Below are 27262 nucleotides of genomic sequence, written 5' to 3'. Positions count from 1 at the left end.
GGCGCTATTGTCGGAGATTTAGAAATTAGCTACTTGTCTAAAATAAGCTTTTAGTTGTTTTTGTTCGATATTTAATTTGTTTTGTTGTTTCTGACTCCACAGTTGTTCACATTGAATGTTAAGACGAAGTAACAGTTTGGACGATCTTTCGCCTTTTAATCCTGAACTCGAAAGACTCGTCCATAGTTCAAGGAGGGAGTCGGAAGCAAGAGAAAGAGCAAGAATTGTAGAGTTGGGCATCGTAGTCCAACCACAACCAATCGAGATGGCGAAAAAGGAAGAGCGATGGGTGATTGAGGTAGCGAAGCCTAGTCTCGTGAACATGACTCAGGCAATTGTGAAACCTGACATCACGGGACACTTTGAGCTCAAACAGATGGTGCATTTGATTTAGTCCACAGGGCAATATGTGGGTCTATCTCATGAAGATCCGCAGAGGAACATATAGAATATTTTGGAGATTACGGATACATACATTCGAACATCCCCATGGACTATGTCAGATTGGCCTTGTTTCCTTTTTCTCTGTTAGGGGAAGCAAAGGAGTGGTTGAACAAAGAGCTAGCAAACTCAATCCGAGCATGGGATGATCTAGCACGGAAATTCCTTATCAAATTCTTTCCCATAAATAAAACAAAGTCACTGAGAAGCCAAATTCTGGGGTTTCAACAAAAATATGGTGAGACTCTACGTCAAGCCTGGGAGAGATATAAAAAGCTACTCAGAGGTTCCCCACATCATTGTCAGACTGATGAAGTCCTGGGCCAAACTTTTGTTGATGGGTTAGACAAAGCATCTAGGATAAATCTTGATTTAGCATGTGGAGTAGTTGCATGGCTAGGTTGTACACTGAAATCCAAATCCTTCTTAATAATTTCACGGCTAACAATAACATTTGGCAAGGAGACGGGTAACCATGGAGAGCACTTAAACAGAAGGCAGCAGGTATTATTGAGCTTGATGATTTCTCATCCATGAGAACAGATATAGAAAAGTTAGCCAATCATGTAAATAAGATGACGATGCAACAAGTGAAGCAAATGCATCAGGGGCAACAAATGTCTACATGTTGTGAGATATGTGGAGAAAGCCACATGAGTAACCATTGTCCATTGAATCCTGAATCCGTTTATTATGTGGGGCAACACAACAAGGTTTCGATGAACCAGAATACTCAGTATGGGAACACTTACAATTAAAACTGGAGAAAACATCCCAACTTCGCTTGGGGTAGAAATCAGGATAGTCAAAATCAATATAAACCCCAAGGAAACTACAATCAGCCCGAAAGGCCACCATAACAAGTAAAATAAAGCACTAATGATTTGTTGAAAAAACCATTACTTGATAATCAACAACTTCAAACAGATAATCAGCAATTGAGGAGTGAATTTTAAAATATAGAGAGGCAGATTGGCAAGTTGGCTACACAACAAAATACTCGACCTACAGGGGCCCTTCCTAGTGATACCGATAAGAATCCTCAGGTAAATGCTGTAACTTTGAGGAATGGCAAAGAATTAGAAGAAGTCCCAAAAAGAAAGAAAGAAAAAGTGAGTCCTAAGGGTGACTGATCCCCAAAACTGCGGGAGAAGCTGAGAAAGAAATTGAAGAAAGTGAAAAGACTCCAATTGCAAGACCACCACCTACCCTCCCACAAAGATTAAATATGAAAAGTGATGACAGGATGTTCAACAAATTTCTTGATATGCTGAGCCAAATTCAATTGAATCTTCCATTGGTTGATGTGCTACGTGAAATCCAAAAATATACTAAGTACATCAAAGATATTGTGGCTAACAAAAGGAGGTTGACAGAGTTTGAGACAGTGGCACTTACTGAGGAGTGCAATGTTAGGGTATAGAGTAAGCTCCCGTTTAAGTTGAAGGATCCCGGTTGTTTTACAATCCCCTTGGAGATTGGAAAACACGAGGTTGGTAGATCCTTATGCGATCTGGGAGCGAGCATTAATTTAATGGCATTATCAGTGTTCAGGAAGCTCGATCTTGGAGCCCCCAGACCTACTACACTAGCAAATCGGTCATTAGTAGTGCCTGAAGGAATTATTGAAGATGTGCTGGTGCGAGTAGGGAAGTTCGTCTTTCCCGCAGAGTTTATTATTCTTGACTACATGGCCGATGAGGAAGTTACAATTATTTTGGGGCGACCATTCTTGGAGACCAGAGGGGCACTTATTCATGTAAGGGAGTGCAAGCTAAAGATGAGAGTGTGTGATGAAGAAATCACATTTAATGTGTACAAGGCGCTCAACCTTCCTAAGTATTATGAGGATTTATGCATAATCTCCATGGTAGAATCAAAGTTGATAGAGCAAGGTTCTTATATGGAGCCTACTGGCATGAAAAATAAAATCGAGTTAGAAGAGGTGGTGTTGCGAGCTGAATGTGTAAAGGTAAAAGAGAAAGGGGCTAGAGAGGAAAGAGGAGATCCTCCTAGAGCGCGCAAGGAGGCAAAACTCTATGGAAAGAGGAGGAGGCAAAAGCGCCCATCCTGAGTAGAGTAGCAGAGTCATACCACGACTATAAATAAGGCGCTTGTTGGGAGGCAACCCAACATATATATATATATATATATATTTTTTTTATGTGTTGTATTTTTTTATTTTTTTTTATTTTGCAGATTAAGGGAAGTTTGAGTACCCGAAGTTGAAGCTGAGGAGCATGTTGCGCCTAAGTGTGGGGTCGACCCGACCCTTAATATTGAGGATCATGTGCTAGCTAGGCCCTAGAGGGTCTCAGGGGTATTTTTATCCTTATTTTAATATTTTTTTCTATGTGATCATACATCGAGGACTATGCATATCATAAGTTTAGGGGTGAGGAAACTACTTTCTGACTTATAATTGTATACAACTATTTTTTCATTAGTTTTATTTTAGAACCCATAGTTAGAAATAGTCTATTTTACAGTAGTAGACTTTAAAAAACAAAAATAAAATTAAAAAAAAATATAAAAGCTCGGACTTTTTCCAATGACGGATCTTTTGGACAGTTTTCTTGAGGGATTAACGTCCGATTAAAAATACCAAAAATAATTTATTTTATTCTTTTAAATATCTAGGTAGTATCCCTTAGTTTTTCTTTGGGCGTCGGTTCTTTTCCAAGGGTGTAGCTTGAATCAGGTTTTTTTAAGGAGTAAGATAGGAAGAAAACTGAGTTGCTCTGAGATACCTGTTGACATGTTTGGTGCTGGTATATTAGGCTATGGAATGCGCTCTGTCTTTCTGTTGTATTTGATTTGAATTGTGATGCCTAAGTAAAATAAAAAGCCTACTCTGTGATGCATTTTTCTCAGTTGTTTGACTTGTATGTCACTTAATGCATTATTGCTTAAAATTTTTCAATTATATGTGCTTACTTGACTTGAAAGTTGAACAGAACTATTTTGATTGAGTCATGTGCAATGTGTGTATGTGAGAATTTGTGTTATTTTGTGCTATCCTATGTAGTCTCAAACTTGCCATGTGTGTTAAATCGCAGCGAAATCATTAAGTTGTGTTAGTGTAGGATATGATGTAGGCGTTTTTTGCTTGATCACATATGTGCTTGTCACTTACAAATAAAATTTTCCTGTTACTAGCCCCTTTGAGCCTATAGATCTTTTCTTTGGCACCCACACACAATCCGTATCCCTATTTTGTTCTTAATTTGAGCTTGTTAAACCTTTACCGCCGAAGGAACTTAGGCGCTAAAAGAAGTAAGGTGAGAGATTTGGGAAGTAGCTTTTGAGTGAAACCATGAAAGGGCCCATATGGTGCACTAAAGTTGTGAAAAATACCACAAGCCAATGAACCTTAATGTATGGAGTGTGTGTAGAAAACAAAAAGAGAAAAAAAAATTGCAAAAAAAAAAAAATAGACAATTAATGTTGATAGTCAAAAGGAAGAAAAACACACATCTCCTAATCTTACTAATTCGTGCTAGTGGGGATGTAGAAGTGCTTAATCGAAGAAAGGGCTATGTTTTGTATGATTTGTGGCGAGTGAATTGATTGAGAAGAATATGTATTCAATTCTTGAATGTCGTGTATTAAAGTGTTTATGAGGGTTAGTCACTCTTCTTAAATGTGTCCTACCTATCCCTTAGCCTACATTACAACCCATAAAGTCCTAATTGATCCTAGACTTGGCTAGCTTAAATTAGTAGAGATATACACTACGGGAAAGCTTATGGTACAGCCACGGGAAGCACGCAGATTTTTTTGTGAGAGTGAATGACTTTTGTTCAATTGCGTGATCTCCTTAATTTATGTTCAAAGTCATATTTGAATGTGTGGACAATCTATGTATTCACTCTCTTATTTGTTGGTGAGGGAACATGATCTCATGACGGATTGATAATGTTGTGAACTTCTCTTGTTGGGTGAGTGCGCGAGTTGAAGGTGCTTAGTGGTAACGAGTCGGCTCTTGAGGTAGGGTGGTTGTGGATAGGTTATTTGAATTGGTTAAATTGCATTGTGTATACTTGGGCATGTTTAAAACGGGAAGAATGTGAATTTCTTATGTCCATGTTTGATTGCCGGTATCGATTATAGTCAAAGGTAGAGTATATGATTGAAAATTGAATTGCTCCTCCCTAGTTGAGATGTACGTTGTTGGGGTGTAGTTTGTAGTTCCATTGCTCGAGGGCGAGTAAGAGCTTAAGTGCGGGATGTTGATATTATATTTATGTGCATATAACCTCATAGTTTACTCATGTTTCGTAGATTTCGGATGTGTAATGTAATAATTTGTGCTAATTCGTGGTGTTTTTATGTATAGGAATCATCCGGAGGCAATGTGGGACAAAGATGCATGATTTGAAGCAAAAAGTGAATAAAATAGAAAATTGGCACATTGTAGCACCCATGTTAGCGTGGGGCGCTACATGTGGCCCAAATTCAAGCAGCTCAAAATTCCTAGCTCCCCACGCTACCTTGGGCGTTGGTGACGGGAACTTGTCCTATTTCGCCTAGGACTTAGTTATTTCGACCCAAGGCGGCCCCAACTCATATAAAAGGGGTCCTAAACCTATTTTGGGAGGAGAGGATGTTTTTTAGAGTAACTTTTGACGAGGAGAGAGCACGGAGTCGCCGTGGAGGCTGGAATTCATCAGATTCCATCTTTCTTCCACCAAACTTAGTAATTTTATATTTCTTTGTATGATTTATTGTTTGGCTACCATGTCTATGTGGAGCTAAACTCACGTTCTAGGATTGTGGTTCTTTCATGACTATTGTTATTTGAAAATTAATTTTGATTTCTTGAATTATCATATTGGTTTATTTATTCAATGTTGAGCTTAATTATTTAATTATTTGATCACCAATTAAATACTATCCAAGAATCTAGAGTTTAACTCGAAAGTGGGAATTCTAGATTGCATATAGGATAGGGTAGAGCATGTTCTTGAACTCGGGTATGGGGGAATAGATTCGCGCTTAGGATAGACATATGCTAATTGTCTTGCTTGATTACTATACGGGAATTACGAATACGTTTTTGTTGATTCTAACTCTATATACATATAGGTGTTGGGTTAGCTTGAATAGGTGAGTAAGAGATCGACAGATTCTTATGATCAATATTAACTCCGTCAACCGATAAATCAGATAAATTAATTAGTCGATTTAATTGAAGAATACAATAGGATTGTTAGATAGCCCATGACCCTAGATCATTTTCATCATATTGATTAACATAAAAATATACTCTTCTTTTGTTCAAAGTTCACTACTTATTTACTTCTTAATTTAATTCCATTAGAGTCATATACTTCTATGTTTAATTCTTGCTTAGATAATAGGATAGTCTAATTTAGTTAATAGTTAATCACAAGTCCTCGTGGGTTCGACAACCGAATTTTAGTCACTTTATTACTTGATGACCGCATATACTTGCGTGTGCGTTTGGCCGCAATACCATTTTTTAGGGAACAGTAGAAATTTGGGGGGAATGAGGTCTTCAGTTTTCACCCGAACAAACCTCCCCTGCCAACCTCGATCTAGATCTCCATGGATGCTCGAGAATGGAGATTTACTTGCTAAACGAACGAGCTTGATCAACCCCCCTCGAAAGATTCAGGGATTGTAAAGATGAAGCAGGTGGCCTAGGGTGAACCGAGGTGCTTCAATATTGTTTACGAAGTGGCGGAGGAGGATTACGATCCCCCAAAAGGATGGGTGAATCTGCACAAGGTAAACCTCGTACCTTTTGCAGAAGCCGAGTATTATAGGGTCCATCGGGGCGAGCGTGAAGGGGTAAGTGTAAACACTTAGATACCCCTCCACATGAGTGGTGATGTCTTCGTTGGGCCCGGGAACGACCACCTCCTTGCCCTCCCAGTTGCAGTTCACCTGGACTGTTGGGAGTGTGTCCTCAGTAACGGAGCATATGTACCTCCATACTCCCTAGCCTCGGTCTTGTTGACTGTAGGCCTTCTCGACTTTGAAGTCGTTTTCAATAGAACATTCCCCGTGAACGAAACTCTTCAAATGAGGCTTAGAGACCACCTCAGGAGCGGTCACCTGTGCATCTGTGGCCGGGTTGGAAGTTGAAGGGGCGGTTTGTTGAGGCATGAATTTGGAAGTTTTTGCCATCAGATTCTAGAAAATATGAAGGTTTGAAGATGAGGATAAAGATTTGAAGATGGGGATGAAGGTATGGAGGTCTAATTTGAAGATTTGAATATGAAATATGAAAATTTAAAGATGAAGATGAAGATATGAAGATCTAGAAAGCAATGTATGAAGATTTGAAGGGGTTAGAGTTAGGTGGAGAATTCGAGGGTAACTCAAAGAGCTCTAGAGTCGGAAAGTAAAAATATGGAAAAGGGGTCGGAGCTTTTATAGAGAAAGGATAATCAATGCATGATATTTCGCATTCGAGGACAGTCAACCGGCGGCTGACACGTGTCCGAAGTCAGAACGACACGACTAACAAGATATTTCGCTGACCCATCAACTCGGTTGTAACGTACGAAAAAAGGAACCGGGGTTAATTTATCGCTTCCCGTCGCTTCGATAAATCTATTCTCCAAAAAATAAGAGGATTATCTGTGTACGGGTAAAATCGGGGGTAAAGTTTTCTCCGATTTCCCGATGAGAGAGCGAATGGGAAGCACGACCCGGCGCGATTATAATCGAGGCCAGGAACCCTCGTGTCGAGACCCATGAAGAATGAACGATGTATCTGAGATCAGACATGGTAAAGCGACGTACCCCGGATTAAGGATAGCTTCTGGACCTCGGGAGTCGCAGTGAACAGTTATGCATGACGGATATGGGGCCGTAATATTCGCCCTCAAAGCGGATATTACGGCACGATTCCCGTTCGGTATTAGTTATAGATCAACAATTACCGGGAGAAGAAGATTTTTATCCTTTTTTAGACATGTACTAGAACTGAAATTCTCCTACTATATAAAGGGAAAGTTTTTATTTAGTCTGACACATTGTAACACATAATTCAAAGCAATAAAAATTATTTTTGTCTTCTAGCCATTGTTCAAGGCATTACTCATTTGTTCTTTTCTTCACTCGCGACCGAGTTTGTACCGAGGGTCCAATCAAGAACGAGTTCCACTTTTCAATCTAAAATCAGGCTTGGTCATCACATTGCGATTGGTTTGATCGTTTATTTTGTCTTTAGTTCATTTATCTGTTATTCTTAATTATTCGTATTGAATTAAATTATGTATCCATTAAATCGTGTACAAATTTAATTGTTACTATTTTTGTGGTAAACAATAAAGAAACTTCATTCCTCTTCCAATATGCACGTAACTTTCACATCTACCAAATGTTAAAATTGGAAATAATTGGCTAAAGGTAATTACGTGTAGCTTGTGACAAAAGGCCTATTTCAGCTTTGTGAATGAAATGAAGATCATTACAGTGATTGGGCTCATTAGTTTATGAACAAGGTTTTAAAAGGCAAAAACGTGAAACGAGACATTCTACCTAAGCGATAACTAAATATAAATATTTATGAGTTTTTACACAATCCTTTTTTAATTATTATTTTAAAAAATATCATCATTTATTGTTTATTCCATAAAGAACACTTTTTTTTTCATTATTAGTATATTACAACCCTTTCCAACATTCATCTTTTTCACTCTATTTTTGAAAATTCGATACATATGTGAATGCCACCTAAATTCAAGATGTATTGATTTATACGTCTTTTATACTTTGTATATCAAGTATCACTTTAATTCAAAATGTATTTTTATGTATATAATTTTTGTATATTTATTTTTGAAGTGCCATCTTATTTTAAGATGTATTTTTAATGTATATTTCAAATATATTTTATATGTCAAGTGACATTTTAATTCAGGATGTATTTTTTATATATATATTTTTTGTATATTTATATGCCATCTTAATTAAATTTAAGATATACATTTTATGTATATTTCACATATCTAAGTGTCATCTTAATTGAAGATGTATTTTTTATGTATATGTTTTGTATATTTTATATGTGTTAATTCAATATATATATTTTTTATATATGTTTTGTATATATTAACGTATATTATTATCAAAGTAATATATTTATGTTAAGAAAGAAAGAAAGAAAGAAAGGAAGAAAGAAGGAAGAGAAAAACTTAAGAAAGATAATTAAAAAGAAACGAATGGAACAAATTTAGAAAATATATTGGTTTCGGCAGAAAATAAAATTAAGAAGATGAAGAAAAGGAAGGAAAGCTAATAGATAAAGAGAAAAAAAAGCATGATTTTTGTGCCAAGAATTATTGACTTTCCATTCAAATTGTTTATGTTTAGAGATTAATAATTAATATTCCTATTTTAATGGAACTATGTGCTACAAATATAAATATTTTCCTGCCACAACTGTAATATTGGATTTCATGCTACGAATTTATTATATTTCTTTTAAATTGTGACAGTTATGTAAAGTTATTGATATTTCTATTACAGGCTTCATTAATTATTAAAAGTAAATACTACACGACTCATGATTTCCATGAAGTTGTAATATTAACAATTTTATAAAAACAAAATTCTGCATATGGCGCCCTTGAATAGTTGAATTGATAAGAATTGGACCATAGTGAGAAATGACGTTTTATAATATCACATCAACTGCAAGACTCTTATCCCAATACACCTAATACAATAAAAAGATGGTATATAATACACTAACTTTCGACAGACATGGAAAAATACAATATATTCTTGGAAGCATTAGTTGATCTCAAAGCAAGTGACATTTTTTTTTTAGTTTCCACTCTATTTTCGGTATCCGAATAAATTTGGATAGATAATTGAGACGCGTGAACCCATGGTCATGTGTATCCGAATTTACCGCATAAAATATAAGACACGTGCTCTCCGTTAAACTAAAAAATTTATCTACATATTTTATAAAATTGATCTAATATGATTTGTTGTTTCCCAGTTCTAAAAAGGCTGAATGATACACTTGGTTGAATGCAAAATTATTTACCTAGAGGAATAAAGATCATTTATGTAGTAATAAACCCATATTATAGGAATCCTAAATCGGCATCTGTCTCTGAGCAAGTTGCTAAGCTCCCTCATGAATGTCGTTCGTACTAGGGTAAATCTGCACAAAATATGTAAATATATAACAGAGAAAATGTTCCTTGAGCCGATGGTCTATCGGAAACATCCCCTCAATATCTATGAGGTAGGGTTAGTCTGCGTATATACTACTCTCCCCAAACCTCATTTATGTGATCAAATAGGGTTTTTTGTTGTTGTTGTTGTTGTTGTTGTATATAACAGAGTCAAAATACAAAATAACATAATAGAATATGCAGAGTCTTGATAATGGTTAATTAACAGGTTAAGGTGAAAGTGTTGAGATAGTTTAAGTTCATAAAAGTTCGAGTTTGTATTTCAATATATTTTAACATCCGATCTCTCCTTATTAGCGTATATTAAATGTTTTATTTAACTTTATACTATGTGAATATCATAGTATATCTTTTTTTAATTGACAATAGAATTAATTAAGAATTTGAATTAATTTGTGTGACGATTTTTTAATCAAGAACAACATTGGCTCGATATTCACTACTCAATCGCAAAGAAATGAAAAGAATTGTTAGGGATGATTTATAATCTTATAAAAAATGACTATATGCTCGATTTCATTTGGTTTCAAATATTTGGGGATGATATGAAACTGAACTGTAGGGAGAGGAGAAAAAAATGAGCCTGCAAATATTTCTTCTATTTTATTTTTAAGTTTCTTTTTGTGTATCTCTTGGACGCACTAAAATAAAACTAGAAAAATAATTGCTCACCAACCAATTGACCCCTCATTCTAGTTCTAAGACGCCATCCTCTTGTGCAAATCTCAGTTCAATTATCTAAACTGCATTTTATGAGTATTATGTCACGTCCTTAGTCGTTAACTAAGTACACGTGTGGCATTGGTAACTCACTCACGACCTTGTACAACTTGCTCACGTTCTTGCTATGCCAAGTCAGCCTTACTACATTCAAGATCGTTAAGGGAATGTTAGAAAGAACACAAGAGAATTGCTAAAAGAAGCTTTGTATTAGAGAGAACTTGAATTGTTTTGCTTGATGAGTTACAAACGAATATCCTCCTTTATATACTAGTCTCATAGGGGCCAGTGAGTAAATAATTATTATTATACAACGCCCTTATTATTTACAAGTAAGTTCGTTCTCTAGAGTTTTCTACATTGCTAGAATCTTCTAAGGACTTTCCTAGCAATTACATAGGGTTCTAAGGTCTTACATGAGAAATCTCCATATTTCTCTATAACCTTCCTACATGTGTTAGTCTATTTCATAAGTAAGCTTTCCATATGGCAAAAATATATACCAAGCGGCACCTATGTGGCATGATGATGTGGCGGACCATGACACTTTCCCCAAACCTAATTTTTTGCCGCCCTCGGCACAAAGCATCGACACGTACGCGTGCATCTCGCCTTGGCGTTGTCAGATATCTTTGTCCATTAGCTATGATGCCGTATGGAGTGGTTCATCATCCCATGTCACAAGGTACTTGTCACATTTTTTCTTGCCCTTGTACTTTAGACAGCAAGCAATGATGGTTTTGATCCTCTGCCCATCAGATGCCTCTCCTTGATCTTGGACTGAATCTCCCGATGACTCAACCAAGTCTAGCAGCTTCTAAAGCATTGAGTCCATGCTTCAACTCCCTATTTGGCTGCCCTTCATGGTCCCAACCCTGCAAGCAAACTTGACTCCTCTACTTGGTGCATCGTCTAAGTCCGATAGCATGCCATCACTTGTAACTCACCAACCTCTTCAACTATGTCCGCCCAACTTTTCTTGTTGCCACCATGTTTCATTTGCATGCCGCCAAGATAGGCTTTGGAATCCTCTACTTTCGGCTTAGATTCCAAGAGCATTCCCCCAATGCAGGCGGTCCTTCCTGTGTCACCCTTGTGTGCCTGAGAAAAGTTCCTGATCATTGCTGCAAGCTTCCCCAACTCTGGACATTCACTTGTCCAATGTGATCCTTTACAGAAGTAGCACCCTCCCTTAGGCACGTACTCGCTACTGTTTTTTGGCCCCTTGCCGTTTATCTTGGACCTTTGTCTGTTAGGGGATGTCCCCTTGCCATTGCCCTCGTATACCACGACTATGCCTTCCCCCCTGTCATTTTCATGATCTCCCCCACCCTTCTCTGCTTTGCCTTCTTTGGACTTGGAAAGCTCCATCTTGAAGTCAATGAGCGACTTGGCCGCAACTATGACCTCTTCCATGTTAGCTACTTGTTGTCTTTTTAACTCCTGCTTTGCCCAATTTTGCAACCCTCAATGAAGTAGAAGAGGGAATCTTTCTCGGACAACGATGAGATTTTTAATATTAAGGTAGTATACTCGGATACATACTTCCTTCGTTTGGCACAACCTATGGAGGTACCTCATGGCTCTTATTGATGGCATTCCTTTTTTTCTTACGGTCGTTCTTGCCAACAACATCCTAGATGATATTGGCTTGGGTGTTGGCAGCATTAATTTCTCTGTCGTTCGTCATTCCCTTAATTGCAACCTTTGCTCTGATACCACGTTGTAACGTCCTTAGTCGTTAACTAAGTACACATGTGGCACTTGTCAACTCGCTCACGATGTTGCACAACTTGCTCATGTTCTTGCTATGCCAAGTCATCCTAAATACACTCAAGATCGCTAAGGGAATGTTAGAAAGAACACAAGAGAATTGCTAAAAGAAGCTTTGTATTGGAGAGAACTTGAATTGTTTTACTTGATGGATTACAAATGAATAGCCCACTTTATATACTAGTCTCCTAGGGGCTAGTGAGTAAATAATTATTATTATACAAGACCCTTATTATTTACAAGTAAATCTCTTCTCTAGAATTTTCTAAATAGATAGAATCTTCTAAGGATTTTCCTAGCAATTCCATAGGGTTCTAAGGTCTTTCACGAGAAATCTCCATATTTCTCTAGAACCTTCCCACATGTGTTAGTGTTACGACCCGAAATTCCTACCTTTGGGACTGTGATGGCGCCTAATATTTCACTTACTAGGCAAGCCAACGTTAAAATAATCTTAGCCATTTTTTTTAAACAAATCAAATTAAACGGAAGTCAACTACTGAAATAAAATACGGAAGACCATAACAACTGAATCATCAAATACATCCCCAAATCTGGTGTCACAAGTGCACGAGCTACTAGAATAATACAAATAAAGGTCTGAATAAAATTCAAGTTATTTGAAAGATAATACACAGCTAAGATAAAGTAGAAGGGGACTTCAGAACTACAGATATTGTGCAGTTATACCTCAAGTCTCCTCTGGGTAGCTAAATCTGAGCAAGTCTATGGTACACCGCTGGGACCAACTCCAAAATCTGCACAAGAAGTGCAGAGTGTAGTATGAGTACAACCGACCCCATGTACTCCGTAAGTGTCGAGCCTAACCTCGACGAAGTAGTGACGAGGCTATAACAAGACACATACGTAAACAACCTGTGCAAGTATATACATATACGAAGCAATATTGAACACAATAATTAACAAATTTTACAAATTTGGGAGGGAACATGTGAAGGAAAATGGTATAAAATTTTCAGCCAGGAAAGTGTCACGTAGCAGCCAAATAATGCACCAACAAGAAAATAGGTAGCCGAAATATAAAAACAATGGCACGACACGGCACCACCCTTCGTGCTTTTACTCTCATTCTTCCCATGAAATGGTAAATAAATAATATGAATGGCACGAAATCACCCTTCATGCTTTAACTCTTTTTCTTGCCACAGTATGATGAATAGACAATTTAAATGGTACGGCATCACCCTTCGTGCTTTGACTCTCTTTCTCACTTTATAAATCAATAAATAATAAATGTGAAAATGGCACGACATCACCCTTTGTTCTTTTACACTCTTTCTCACCATGAAAATAATAATATAAATAGTATAAATGGTACGTCATCACCCTTCGTGCTTTTACACTCTTCCTTACCATGAAATGATAATATAAATTCGGAAGAGTATTTAAATGCGGGGGTCTATACTTATCAATCAATTCAATACCACAATACCGACCTCACCTTCCAAAATATTCAACAATAATTAAATTAGCAACAATTTCATGGAAATGATCAAATAAACAAATAATAAACTTAAGCCGGAAAATCTTAGTTAAATAGGCAATTATTCACAATAAACAAACTCCACCCGCATGCTTTGACTCAACCACAATGCATAAGTACTTGTCACCTCACATATACATTATACCCGTACATTAATCACGTTGCAAATAGACAAACAAGTCATACTCCCTCAAGTCAAGGTTAACCACGACACTTATCTCGCGTTGCAACCAACTCAAGATTCCAATAAACCTTTGCCTTGCGAATTGGTGTTTGAATGCCTCGAATCTAGTCACAAACAATTCAATATACTCAACACGAATTATAGAAACCAATTCTATATGAAAATACTAAATTTTCCAATAAAATTTCGAAATTCAATTCAAAAATTAACAATGGGGCCCATATTTCGAAACTCGACAAAAGTTACAAAATGTGAACGCCCATTTCAACCACGAGTCTAACCATATAAATTTTATCAAATTCCGACATCAACTCGGCCTTCAAATCCCCAAATCTTACTTTCAAATCCTTATGCCCAAATTTTTAAATTTCACCTCAAAAACACGTAATCTTGTAGGAATAATCGATGATAATTCAATATTATTGACTAACAATGATCACAAGTGAATTAACTCAAGTTTTTTTATGAATTATCGCTCAAATATCGCCTCAACCCGTGTTGAAAATGTCCAAAATGACAAAAAATGTCGGAACCCTCTATTTTTATAATTTGTCCAGTGCTTTCGCACCTGCGGACACTTAACCGCATCTGCGATTTCGTTTTTGCGGAGAATCCACCGCATCTGCGGTTCCTGCCAAGACTGGCCTTTCTCCGCTTCTGCGGTTGCCTTCCCGCTTCTGCGGTCACACGCGCATCTGCGATCGACAAACCGCTTTTGCGGGTTCGCGGATGTGGTCAAGGCTCCGCACCTGCACACACTGTCTTGCCCCTTCCCACTTCGCTTCTGCGAGCTCGCACCTGCGAGAAAAGTTCTGCAGGTGCGATTGCATCACTAGGCAGCAACTTCCAGCTTTGTTCTAAGTCCAAATTTTGATCCGTTAACCATTCAGACTCCACCCGTGACCCCCGGGACCTCAACTAAATACACCAACAAGTCCTAAAATATCATACGAATATAGTCGAGGCCTCAAATCACATCAAACAATGTCAAACTGCAATTCGCACCTCGATTCAAACTTAATGAATTAATGAAATTTCAAATTCTAAAACTAGCGCCGAAACATGTCATAACAGTTTGGAATGACCTAGATTTTTGCATGTAAGTCCTAAACAACATAACAGAGTTATTCCAACTTTTGGAATCGAAATCCGAGTCCGATATCAATAAAAGTTAATTTGTGGTCAAACTTTAAAATCTTTAAGCTTTCAAACTTCTAATTTTCTTTAATTGGCGATAACTCAAGCTAGGGACTTCCAAATTAAATTATGAGCATACACCCAAGTCCCAAATTACAATACGGATCTACTGGGATAGTTAAAATACTGATCCGGATCCGTTTGCTTAAAATATTGACCAAAATCAACTTAAGTGAGTTTTAAGGCATTATTTCTCATTTGTTTTTAATTTTTCACATAAAAGCTTTCCGAAAAAAATATACGGACTGCGCACCTAAGTCGAAGAATGCTAAGTGGTACTATTCAAGGTGTCACTAAAAAAAATAAATTAGAATTAGCTACGAACGACGTCGCTAATCTGTCGCTAAAACGCTCGTAGCTAGCAAAATTTCTTGATAATTCATTGCTAATTCGTCGCTAAATGAGATTAGCGACGGATTATTATGTTTAGCTACAGAATTTGTCCGTTGCTAAAACCTGATTTTTTAGTTGTGTGTCTGAACACATAAATAAATATTAAATTTAAATATGACCTTTCGGGTCATCATAGTTAGTATATTTCATATGTAAGATTTCCATATGGAAATATATATGCCAAGTGGCATGATGATGTGGCGGGCCATGACAATTAACTACAAAACTCGGGATGCTTTATGCGGTGTTTCTCGGATCCTGCTTGACCACGGGATATTTTGTATGTAAGATTATTAATTAGCAACCATAGTAAAGACTAAAACACCATCCACAATTAATTTCAAGTTAGAGTCTAAGGAAGCGTACCGTTCAACTCCATTGACACATGTACAACCCGAAGAACTGGACTGATAGGATGTCTATCGTTATCACGTATTCAAGAGGCAAAGGTTTTCTAATAGCTAGGGAAAGGGAGGGTTGACCTCTATTTATAAAGAGTGTATTCCCATCACATGCCAATTATTATTCGGCCTCACTTATCCTTACACATAGTATTTAATATTAGGCCTTATATTTATCCACCACTTGAGCTACTTTCTATAACCAATTAAAGTAAGTCCAAATTCTAACATTGTATGCTATGCTGCCCTTATTTTTGGCTACAAAACTCGAAAGCAAAGGAACTAGAAAACTCGTCTGGCGAGAGAAAGAGAGATGAGTCAATCAATTTCTCCAATCTTTCCTCGCTTTGCAAAATTTCAGTCGAATATTTGGAGATGCAGTACTTTTGAACTCAGAGTTATACACTCATCATATGCCTCTATTGGAGGGAGGAGAAAAGAGAGAGAAAGAAGAATGAAGCGAGCAATGAATCCTTCTTCAAGCTCGCGTCATTTGGCAGATTTTCACTCAACCATTTGGGGTGACCATTTTCTCTCCTACAATTCTGAAATAACAGTAAGTCACATACATATGTAATCACATGCTTATATTCTATTTGAATTTGTTATCTAAATGTTTAAAGGAATAAAGATGTTATAATTTTATTAGAGACAGGATCAAGCATTTAAACTTGGAAGGTTTAACCTTTAAGATTGGTCTTTATCGTACTTTTGAAATTATGAGTTTGAAATTTAATACTCCATCCGTCTCAATAAAGAATGAATATTTTACTATCTAGGGAGTCAAACAAGATTTTCTCTAACCTTTTTTTTGCAAATGTATTTTAAAAATTTTGAATTTTTAATTGTTGTGACTTACAATACCTTTTATGTAGTTTCTAAATGTGTAAATTTTATTTCAAAAAATTTAAAGAATATATATTCGTCACATTAAAAAATATTTAATTTGACCCTCATACTCCGAAAAGGTTCAAATAAATTGAAACGAATGGAATAGTACTATTTTGTAAAAACTTATGTAGATTTTCACTATATATCTAATAATGTATTCAAAACTAATAAATAATGATCAACATATGCGGATCTAAGATTTAAATTTTATGGGTTCAACCTTTAAGGATTTGTTGTAATTTTATTAGAATTTTACACATAAGTTTATACTTCGCGTGAAAGTATTGAGTTAAGATGAACCCGACATTATAACTGCGGATACGCCCTGATGCTCAATTTCTGCCTTGCAGGAAATTACTAGCCTAGAGAAAAATGAACATGAAGAGTTAAAAGAAATAGGTAGGAAAATGTTGGTAGAAACTCCAGATAATAGTACACAAAAACTTGTCTTGATTGACACAATTCAAAGATTGGGATTAGCATATCATTTCAATGATGAGATTGAAAACTCCATTCAAAACATCTTTTATTTGTCCCAAAATAGTGAAGAAGACGATGAACACAACCTTTATGTTGTTGCTCTTCGTTTTCGACTTGCGAGGCAACAAGGAAATTACATGTCTTCAGGTACCTTATATTTCTGCCCTTTCCCGCACAGCTTCATTTTTTTCGTTGTTAAAAGGGGTCCGGTGTATAAAATATCTCGTGTATACGCAGGGTCAGGAAGGGCCGCACCCAAGGGGTGTAATGCAGGCAACTTATCCTAATACAAGTATTAATAACTGATTTTATGGCTCGAACACGTAAATTGTAGATTACAAAGTGATAACTTTACCGTTGCTCCAAAGCTCGCCTTCCTTTTGTTATTGCATCTTATTTGTGCAGAGAATAGCGAGTTTCGAGATCTGCTTCTATATAGAAGACTTCTGTATTATACATTTTGATTTTGTCCTTATACTTAAAAATCTTAAAAAACTAAATGTGGAAATTGTAAATTTCTTAACTAGCTGTGAAATCAAATAGTTATTATAGGAATATTATTTAAGTTCTTTTGGTAGATATGTACTACTAGTAATTTTTTCAATAATAACTTGGGGTTTACTTCTTTTTCTGTGGCTTCTCCGCAACTATATTTCTTTTAACACTGTTGTGACTATGCTTTTCTTGAGTCGAGTGTCTATTGATAACAAGCCATCTACCTTTACAAGGTAGAGTTAAGGTCTGCATACACACTATACTCCGCAGACCCCACTTGTAGGATTTCAGTGGATTGTTTTTTGGTTGTTGTTGTAATAACTTAGGGTTTAATTTCTTGAAGCTAACGAAATTCATTTCTTTCAAAATATAAACATGGTGTTCAACCAGATGTGTTCAAGCAATTCACTAACCATGACGGAAAATTCAAGGAAAATCATACTAATGATGTTCGAGGATTACTGAGTTTGTATGAAGCAGCACATATGAGCGTGCACGACGAGGAAATTCTAGAAGAATCTCTTATCTTTACCACCACTCATCTCGAGTCCATGATCCCGAATTTGAGTAACTCGCTTAAGGTACAAGTTACTGAAGCCTTAAGCCAGCCTATTCGCAAAACTATACCAAGGGTGGGAGCAAGGAAATACATATACATTTATGAAAATATTGAAGCACATAATGATTTGCTTTTGAAATTTGCAAAGTTGGACTTTAACATGTTACAAAAGCTTCACCGGAAAGAGCTTAACGAGCTAACAAGGTATATCTACCATTCTTATCATCTTCATAATTATAGAATAGTCAGACATTTCTATAAAAACTATCATTTATAACAACACTTCACTATAACGGCCTAGTTTTCTTCGGATCCAATCTTTTATGTTAGATTATAATACATGTTCTATATAACAACACTTTATTATAACAGCCAAAAATTTTCGAAACAAACGAGGCTATTATAAAAATGTTTGACTGTAACTCGCGCTAATTAATAACACCTAAAGTTTAAGTATGTTAATATTGTTGTGATATCTATAGCTGGTGGAAAGATTTGGATTTTGCAAACAAATTTCCATATGCAAAGGACAGATTGGTAGAAGCTTACTTTTGGATGGTGGGAATATATTTTGAACCTCAGTATAGTCGTTCAAGAAGAATGATAACAAAAGTAGTCAAAACTAACTCCATCATTGATGACACTTATGATGCTTATGCAACTTTTGATGAGCTTGTGCTTTTCACGGATGCTATCCAAAGGTAAAATTATATATATTAAATTTTTTTTATAACAGCGCCATTTGTTCTGACATTTTTAAACTACTATAGTAAAATGTTGTTATAGAGAAATATATTATGACAGCTTAGACTTTGCAGATGGGACATAGGTGCCATGGATTCATTACCGACATATCTGAGACCTATTTATCAAGGCCTTCTCGACGTTTTCAATGAAATGGAAGAAGTATTGGCCAAAGAAGGTAAAGCAGATCGCATCTACTATGCGAAAAAAGAGGTAACCCATTAAGTTACATTAATTATTACTCAATAAGTTAATTAATTAAACCAAGTTGTAAGGAAGAATCACAATTTTGAATTATTAGTACTTTTTATGTTACCTTTTTAGATGAAAAAGTTGGTGGCAACCTATTTTAAGGAAGCTGAATGGTTGAATGCTAACTACATTCCAAAATGTGAGGAGTATATGAAAAATGGACTTGTAAGCTGTACGGGTATGATGTATGGAACAATTTCTTTGGTTGTTATGGAAGAATTTATAACAAAAGAGACTTTTGAATGGTTGGCAAATGAACCTTTGATTCTTCGAGCTTCATCAACAATTTGCAGATTAATGGACGATATTGCCGATCACGAAGTAAGTATAACAATATAATTTTCATTTTATATAATATCCAGAATCAACAATTAGTCATCCTAATTCGCGAATTTTGTCCCTAAATACAATACAAAAACAACAACTAGGTGGAGGTAGAAAAACAGTTTCCGATAGACTCTCGACCCAAAAAAAAAAAAATATTTCTCACTCCGATTTCCAGTCTAGGTGGCACTTTTGCATGATATAATAAATAGACATGCTTGATAAATTACAACTTCAATGAGCACATTTACTTAAAGTGATTTATGAAACTTTAGAAAAGACTGATTAAAATGGTAAAATATTGTATAATATTAATGAAGATATTGAAGTATATTATGTTGTAGGTTGAACAACAAAGAGGACATGTTGCTTCATTTGTGGAGTGCTACATGAAAGAATATGGAGTTTCAAAGCAAGAAGCATATGTTGAGATGTGGAAAAACATTACAAATGCGTGGAAATGCATAAATAAGGAACTCCTTCGCCCTACTGCAGTACCAATGTTTGTCCTTGAACGAACTTTAAATTATACAAGATTGGTTGATACATTTTTCAAAGATGATGATGGATACACAAATCCCAAATCCAAAGTTAAAGACCTAATTACTTTGTTGTTTGTCGAATCTATCGACATATAACAAATGCAGGGGCACCTTGGGATAATATATTCTAATTACACTACACTTTGCTAGAGTCTCTGGCAGAAATGCAGGGCAAGACTGCGTACAATAAACCCTTGTAGTCCGGCCCTTTCCCGGACCCCGCACATAGCGGGAGCTTAGTGCACCGGACTGTCCTTTACACTACACTTTACAAGCATCAGTTGATCAATTTTACAATACCCCCACTACTCACAATGCTAATGACAGATAATCTGAAAAAACCTACTTCTCCCTAAAATATTACAAATGGATTGGGTGTTTTTTTGAAGTGCTGACTTTGTTCAAGGTATGATATCAACAAGAACACCAATAAGGGTGAAATGGTAGCTAATGACACACAATTTGGAAAAACACACTTCTCCCAAAAATGTTACAAATGGTGAAATGGATTGGGTGCTTTCTTAAGTGCTGGCTTTGTTCAAGGTATGACAGCATGCCTTGGTTGATAAAACTCAGAAAGTTGATAAAGTCAAACCAAACCGATTAAAAAATCCGACTTGATTTGGTATTGAGTAAAAAAAATTCGAACCAATCCGACATATAAATATATAATTTTTATATATACTTTTAAGATTTTATATAGAATTTTCTTTAAAAAATATCTAGAAATATTTGGGATTCTCTTGCGGGATATAAATTTTAATAGAATATGAAGTGCTCCATATTTATTGACCTTAAATAATGGGTTATTATCACTTTCTTATTAAGTGTTACTGAAATGCGTCTATCTCTTTGTTCTTCCATATTCATATCATATGTTAAGATCTATTAAATTCATATATCTTTTTCGAATGTGAAATGATTATTAATATTTATGTATCATATTGATCTTTATGTTTAATTACTAAATTCGGTTTAACCTGAAAGTGTATATCAACGAAAAATTATTGTTAGACGACTAAAAAAATAACTATTATGTGTTACTAATAGAATTCTCCCATAATTTTAATCGATAATATGTTTGTCAATTTTTTATGTTTTTACTAAATATATATTTACTTATCAAATATTTAACAAAGTAAGATTGAAATAATATTTAAGTAACAAAAAACCCGAAAAACCCGACAAAATCAAACCAATCCAAACCGATATAGTAGTTGGTTTGGTTCGGTTTTTATCAAAACCGAACCAACCCGATCTATGTACACCCCTACGGCCAATGGTTGAGGTAAAAGCAAAAATTGTGGCATCTGACTTTGATTGCATTTGCCATGGATTTTAGAGTGTAATACAAGAGATTATAGGTACAGATATAAAGGAGGGTGGGCAGCAAAGCCATTAGGAGTTCGCGATGGCACGTTCAATAAGTAAGGAGTCTACGTGGGGCTGCTGGTTCTGGCTTGACCACTGATTGATCATCCGTTAGCTGATTAGGATAGATAAGTGCGGCAAGTGAAATGGGCATGGTGCAGAGTGATTTGGATTGAAGGTATTGCATGCCTTCTCCAACATCTTCCTCCATCAGCTTTGCTACTTCTTGTTCTGTTTCTGTTGTAAACTAAGAGTCCACCAAACTGTATAGAGAAACTAGTTACTCTCAGCTCACGGGATTAAAAACTACAACCTACACTATTTTAGCTTCACTACACCGAGCAAACTTCAGATTACAACCTATTGTAACCTAGGAATTAAACTCTTAATCCTCCCTTACTTGCAATAATTATATTGCAAGCCTCTCTGTAATAACTCTATTACAAAAGACACCACTTTGACTAACTCTAGTCAAAACACAAACACACGGTTTATGATTTACAAAGATATCCTACGAGATGCTTCTAATTAACTAAGCTAAGTAGTAGTTACAAATGAATGACATTAACAAAGATACAACAATACTAAGAACACATGATGTACTCAATGCTGGGATATGGTCTGTTGGTCTGTTGCTTCTTTGTTCTTCAATGACTTATAGAGAATCAGGGCGGTTGCACACTTGAGAGAGAATTGATATTTTAGGGTTTTTGCAAGTGTATTTGATCTCTTGCCTCATGTTGGTAATATATAAGTGAGGTCATTGGAATGATGTAAGCAAGTATCCGATACACAACATGCTTCAAAAAGTGACTGTTGCACTGTTGCGTGTATCGTGCAGCAACAGCTTTAACAGCTGTAAGGAGTTGACTTGTACTGTGACCGGAGGAACTGATAGCCATCTGTTCCCTCTATTGTTCCTTTAACTGATATTATTGGAACTTGTGCCAGACATGTGACTTGTTGTTCCGAGCACTTTGAGACTTGATATCAGGTTCCCTATCTGGTTCTCATAAAAAGTTTGTTAAATCATTAAAACGCGAAAGCACATAACCTATCAGTTTCGGCATTGGACCACTTGTCCCAGACATGCTGATTGGATCGACTTTCACCACTGTCCCCCTAAGAAATTGATGAAATAATTAAGTCTTGAAGCAAATGAAACAATCTTACAGTTGAGCTATGAGAGACTGTATAAAGGTATTTTCAATGATGAAAGTAATTTAGAAGTAAGAAAAAGTGTCTCTGTTCATTACCTCAACAGATTGCAATGGAATGTCAGTAACAAGTTGTGCCACCGCGCTAGCTCCTCCCAGCCTACTCATGCTCAGTACCTTTAGGCAGATTTAAGGCAAATCATTTATTGGACTAGCAAAATTAGGAAAACCAGGGAATCTAAAAGAACTAATAAGGGGGTTATCAATGTATTCAATTTGTTCAGTCTTTACTACGGCCAAAACTCCCTTGACTACAATAAGGACCAGAAAAAAGTGGTAAAAGATTAAGAGCTTTAAGCAGGACTACAATGATAACCATTGTCATTCAATCAAAGGTTTCAGTCAGTAAATTCATTACATAGTATTGCCACCAGAGAAGACTTTAAGATTGCCACCATCCATCCTCAGCGAGGTTATTTGTTTAATGGGAGGAAAAAGTGGAAGAGAAATTTCAATTATGGCAAGAAACAAGTTGAACCAGCTTTGAACGAGATCCATTCTTCCTTTCCGATTATTTTCACACACTTTTAGAAAGATTGATGCAAGGATAACCTGCAATTTGACTTATCAAGCAAAGATTAAAACTATGAAGAGTATAGTTGCTCATTAGGATTCCGCAAGGCGAAATCAACTTGCAAGGCAGCCAAATAAATTAATGGAACTACAGTGCTTAATCCTCCGCACAGTAAGGGGTTAAGGTGATATTAAGTCAATAACCTTCTGCAAAATCATTTACATCCCAACTCACAGAATGGATGTCCATCGAAGAAACTATTCAATTGATCAATCGATCGACTAAACACAATCCCAAGGTAGTTGGGTTGGCAAAGCTATACTCAAAGAAAGAATTATTAAACACCACCACTGAGATTCTCATACAGATTGTAAACTAAATAGAATGGCTTAAACTGTTTTTTTAATTTTATTGTTTTGTGGGGGTGGGGGGTGGCTTATTATGTTTCCATGCCAATACGCCGGTTATTATGTTCCCATTATCCAAAACCAGGATGGTAGCATATGGGAAACGAAAAGTAAGAAGAACCAGCGTCATTGCAGATAACTCCAAATTGCAAGATTTGAAACTGTTTATCATGGAATATATTGGCTAGAGTCATCAGCTAAGCCAGTAGATACCATCTGTAGCAGCCCAGTCCGCTAGTGATATTGTCCGCTCTGGCCTGGGCCCTCACGGTTTAAAACGTGTCACTAGGGTCTAAGGCTTGTTTCCCAGCATCCCTATTATGTTTTGCCGATGTGGGACTCTGTCTTTAAGTCTGGGGTGTTACATACACCCCCTCTCATGGACTCAGCGTCCTCGCTGAGGTTTGCCCCACCGCATGGGATTCGCCTACATTCAGCACAGAGGTTTGCCCTGCCTAATCGGGATTTGCCTAAACTCAGTTGAACTCTGACCCACCATCGGCAAGACTGACACAAGAGTAGCTCTGATACCATCTGTAACAGCTCAGCCCGCTAGTGATATTGTCCGCTCTGGGCCTGGGTCCTCACGGGTTTAAAATGCGTCACTAGGGTCTAAGGCTTGTTTCCCAGCATCCCTCTTGTGTTTTGTCGATGTAGGACTCTGTCTTAAGTCTGGGGTGTTACATTTTAAAAACTACTTAAAGTTTAGCCAGTTTTGGTAACTTTAGACGGCTCTTGTTGCTGCTGCTACTTCTTCTTCTTCTTCTTTAGACCTTCAGGTCAACTTCAGAAGATCGAGTGCCAGAGCCTAAGCTAGCGTTTGGCCATAAATTCCCAAATTTGTTTTGAAAATTCTGATTTGGGTGAAGTTTGATTTGAAGATAAAAATGTGTTTGGACATGATTTTTCAAAACATATTTCACTTTTTATTTGAAAAAACATAAAACATGACTTATACCCACAAGTTCCAAAAACTATCACAAATACCCAATAGTACCAAACAAACAAACTTGCTATCTTGTATATACATAACCTTCATTACTCAGATTACACATAGGAAGTCATTACTCATATTACACATAGGAAGTCACTACTCAGATTACAATCATGCATACACCACAACGTACAACTAAAATAATTAGCATCAGCGTTTCATGCATTAGAGTACAACATAACAAAATGAAAATAACAGTTAGCTCAATTTTTCTTTAAGTCGTTAAACCATTCGACTTGATTTTTTCCGGTCATATGAACGAATATCTTGCGAAAGCTGGGGTTAAGCAAGAAAGGCACTGCTGGTGAAAATTTTTCGTCAGCTAAACTATATTTTTGCAAGACAAATTACAAGTGGGTAGTCACAGCTTCCTCAAAATAGATATCAATCTCAGTTTCTTTCGAGAGCAGATACAAAGAAAGATGCAGGAACAAGCAGAAATTGAGGTGATTATTTAAATGTGGGCTCTTTTACAAACTACAAAAGTTTGGGATAATATTTAAAAATTTTAAAAAATAAAATGGTCATGTTTTGGCCCAAAATCAGCAATTGAGGTGATTTTGGGATTTGGGATCTTGCCAAAATATGGGCAAAATCTATGGCCAAACATGTGTTTGCCAAATAAATCCCAAATTTATTTTGGCAAAACTCATGGCCAAACGGGTCCTAAATTTATAGCCCGTTTGGCCAAGCTACAAAATTCAGTTTATTTTGAGAAGTATTTTTTCTCAAAAGTACTTTTCTTAGTTTGTGCTTGGTTAATTAATTTGAAAAACACTTCTGACCAGCAATTAGTGTTTGGCCAAGCTTTAAAAAACTATTTTTAAGTTTATTTTTCTCGAAAGTACTTTTCAAAAATATATTTTTGGAGAGAAGCTATTCCAAAATTGCTTCTGCTTCTACTCAAAAAATACTTTTTTCCTTTCAAAAGCTTGGCCAAACACCTTAATTTTAGAAAAAAATATTTTTGCCTCAAAATAAGAAGCTTGGCCAAATAGGCTATTAGACCGAAACTATATTCAAACTTCCGACCTGACCTCTGATTTTAGGCTTTGGGTGAGCGCGATTTGCAAATTTAGACCGTCGAGTCTGAAGTTGATTATGAGGAAGCTAAACTTTAAATAATTTATATATCTAGGCTATTCTTTATAATAAGGTTCTAAAAACAGATATTTGTACATATCACCAGATCTCAGGTCTGAAGTTAAGTTTTAGGTAGGTTCCTAAAATCAGCTAAGTACACTTGCCTTACGGATCAGGACGGAAGAAGCATAAATTCTGAGCTTCCATTAACAAACTAGTACTTACTACACTTACGTGCTTCACTGCAAAAGCTCCGGAGCTGCTGACGTCATCACCGCCATTATCTAAGCTTAACCCCAACGGAAACAACGGCTGCGGCGGCTGCTGGAGCTGAGAGACACCAGATACTGAATTGGACGACGTCGTTTCCGATGAAGCACAGGCACCAATATCAGTTACCGGGAGGCTAGAGTAAGAAGGAATAGCCAGAATTTGCTCGAGAAAATCGTCGCCGGCGGCGTAGCCCTCCGGTGGATTGCTAGCCTTGCCGGAGATTTTCAGAGGAAACGAAAATAATGGAATTTATGTCTGTTATTGTCTTTCTTGCTTTTTGGCTCTTTGCTTTTTTTTAAAAGTGATGCTTTTTAGATGAATTTATTTTTCTTCTTTTGCCCCACTAAAGTTTATTGTAATGTTGTATTGTACTCCATATGTTGTAATTGGTATATTTACCCCCCTAGTCCTAGACTTGTACTTCTTATAAAATCTCGTTTCCTCATTTTACAACAAGAAAAATGGCAACCCGGTGTCAGTGGCGGAGCCAGAATTTTCGTTAAGGGGTGTAAAAATATATAAATGTAAACATATCAGAAAATTAAGGGGAATCAATACATAGTGTATATACATATAATTTATTTTTTTACCTACCTACACTGTGTATTTTTCCAGCGAAGGGTGTCATTTGACACCCCTCCTTATAAGGTGGCTCCGCCACTGCCCGGTGCACTAAGTTCCTCACTATAGATGGTGTCTGAAAAAGAGCCGGACCACAAGGTTGGGGTCTGAGGAAGAGGCAGACCACAAGGATCTATTGTACGCAGTCTTACACTGCATTTCTACAAGAGACCGTTTTCACGGATTGAACTCATGACCTCCTAATCACATGACAATAGCTTTACCGGTTACGCCAAGGCTTTCCTTCCTCATTTTACAACAACAACAAAACACTCAGTGTTCTCCTCATTTTTCAAAGAAAAAAAGTTTTAAATTTAATCGTATTCATTGTCCTCTACTGATGTTCTAATAGTATTTTCGACACATAAATATATTCTCATTAACACTTTATCTCTTAATTAGTATGTTTTTACTTAGAAAAACCTACTAATTGTGGTTTATTTTTTGGCAAACTACAGTCGGAATATCAAGTAAAAGAGTATTCTACTTGGCACAACTATCAGAAAAATATGTTTGATTGGTCAACTTTAGGCTTATTATAGTTGTTCAATTCGAACAAGAGCTATTTAAGGTGTCTAAATGAAAAATTATAACACTTAAGGTGTTTAATTATATATTCAGACAAAACATATGTACCAGAGTCTCATTAAAAGAGGACAATCTGAAATAATTTAACTTAAAAAAAGGGAGC

The 27262-nt window shown here is 36.3% G+C and overlaps 1 protein-coding gene, 1 long non-coding RNA gene and 1 other non-coding gene across 3 annotated transcripts; 1 reads left to right on the top strand and 2 right to left on the bottom strand.

The window, feature by feature from the left end:
* Positions 1–639: 639 nt before the first annotated feature.
* On the bottom strand, positions 640–746 carry LOC142169327 (small nucleolar RNA R71). The gene has a single exon (XR_012699035.1). It is a non-coding gene; the product is annotated as a small nucleolar RNA R71 (small nucleolar RNA).
* Positions 747–16110: 15364 nt separating this feature from the next.
* On the top strand, positions 16111–20198 carry LOC107782504 (sesquiterpene synthase 12-like). The gene is made up of 7 exons (XM_016603386.2): positions 16111–16360; positions 17046–17322; positions 18061–18433; positions 18712–18930; positions 19048–19186; positions 19298–19546; positions 19894–20198. Exons 1-7 carry the CDS (start codon positions 16118–16120, stop codon positions 20185–20187), a joined length of 1794 nt encoding a protein of 597 aa, XP_016458872.1. The 5' UTR covers positions 16111–16117; the 3' UTR covers positions 20188–20198.
* A 1563-nt stretch (positions 20199–21761) lies between these two features.
* On the bottom strand, positions 21762–27242 carry LOC107782508 (uncharacterized). Its single transcript, XR_001647246.2, has 3 exons — positions 25912–27242; positions 22719–22796; positions 21762–22584 (listed from the first exon to the last, which is right to left on the bottom strand). It is a non-coding gene; the product is annotated as an uncharacterized LOC107782508 (long non-coding RNA).
* Positions 27243–27262: the final 20 nt, after the last annotated feature.

This window comes from Nicotiana tabacum, chromosome 14 (assembly GCF_000715075.1).
Source record: "Nicotiana tabacum cultivar K326 chromosome 14, ASM71507v2, whole genome shotgun sequence".
Taxonomy (NCBI): Eukaryota; Viridiplantae; Streptophyta; class Magnoliopsida; order Solanales; family Solanaceae; genus Nicotiana; species Nicotiana tabacum.
Note: the sequence above shows the minus strand (reverse complement) of the source record. Positions and strands in the feature narration are given on the sequence as shown.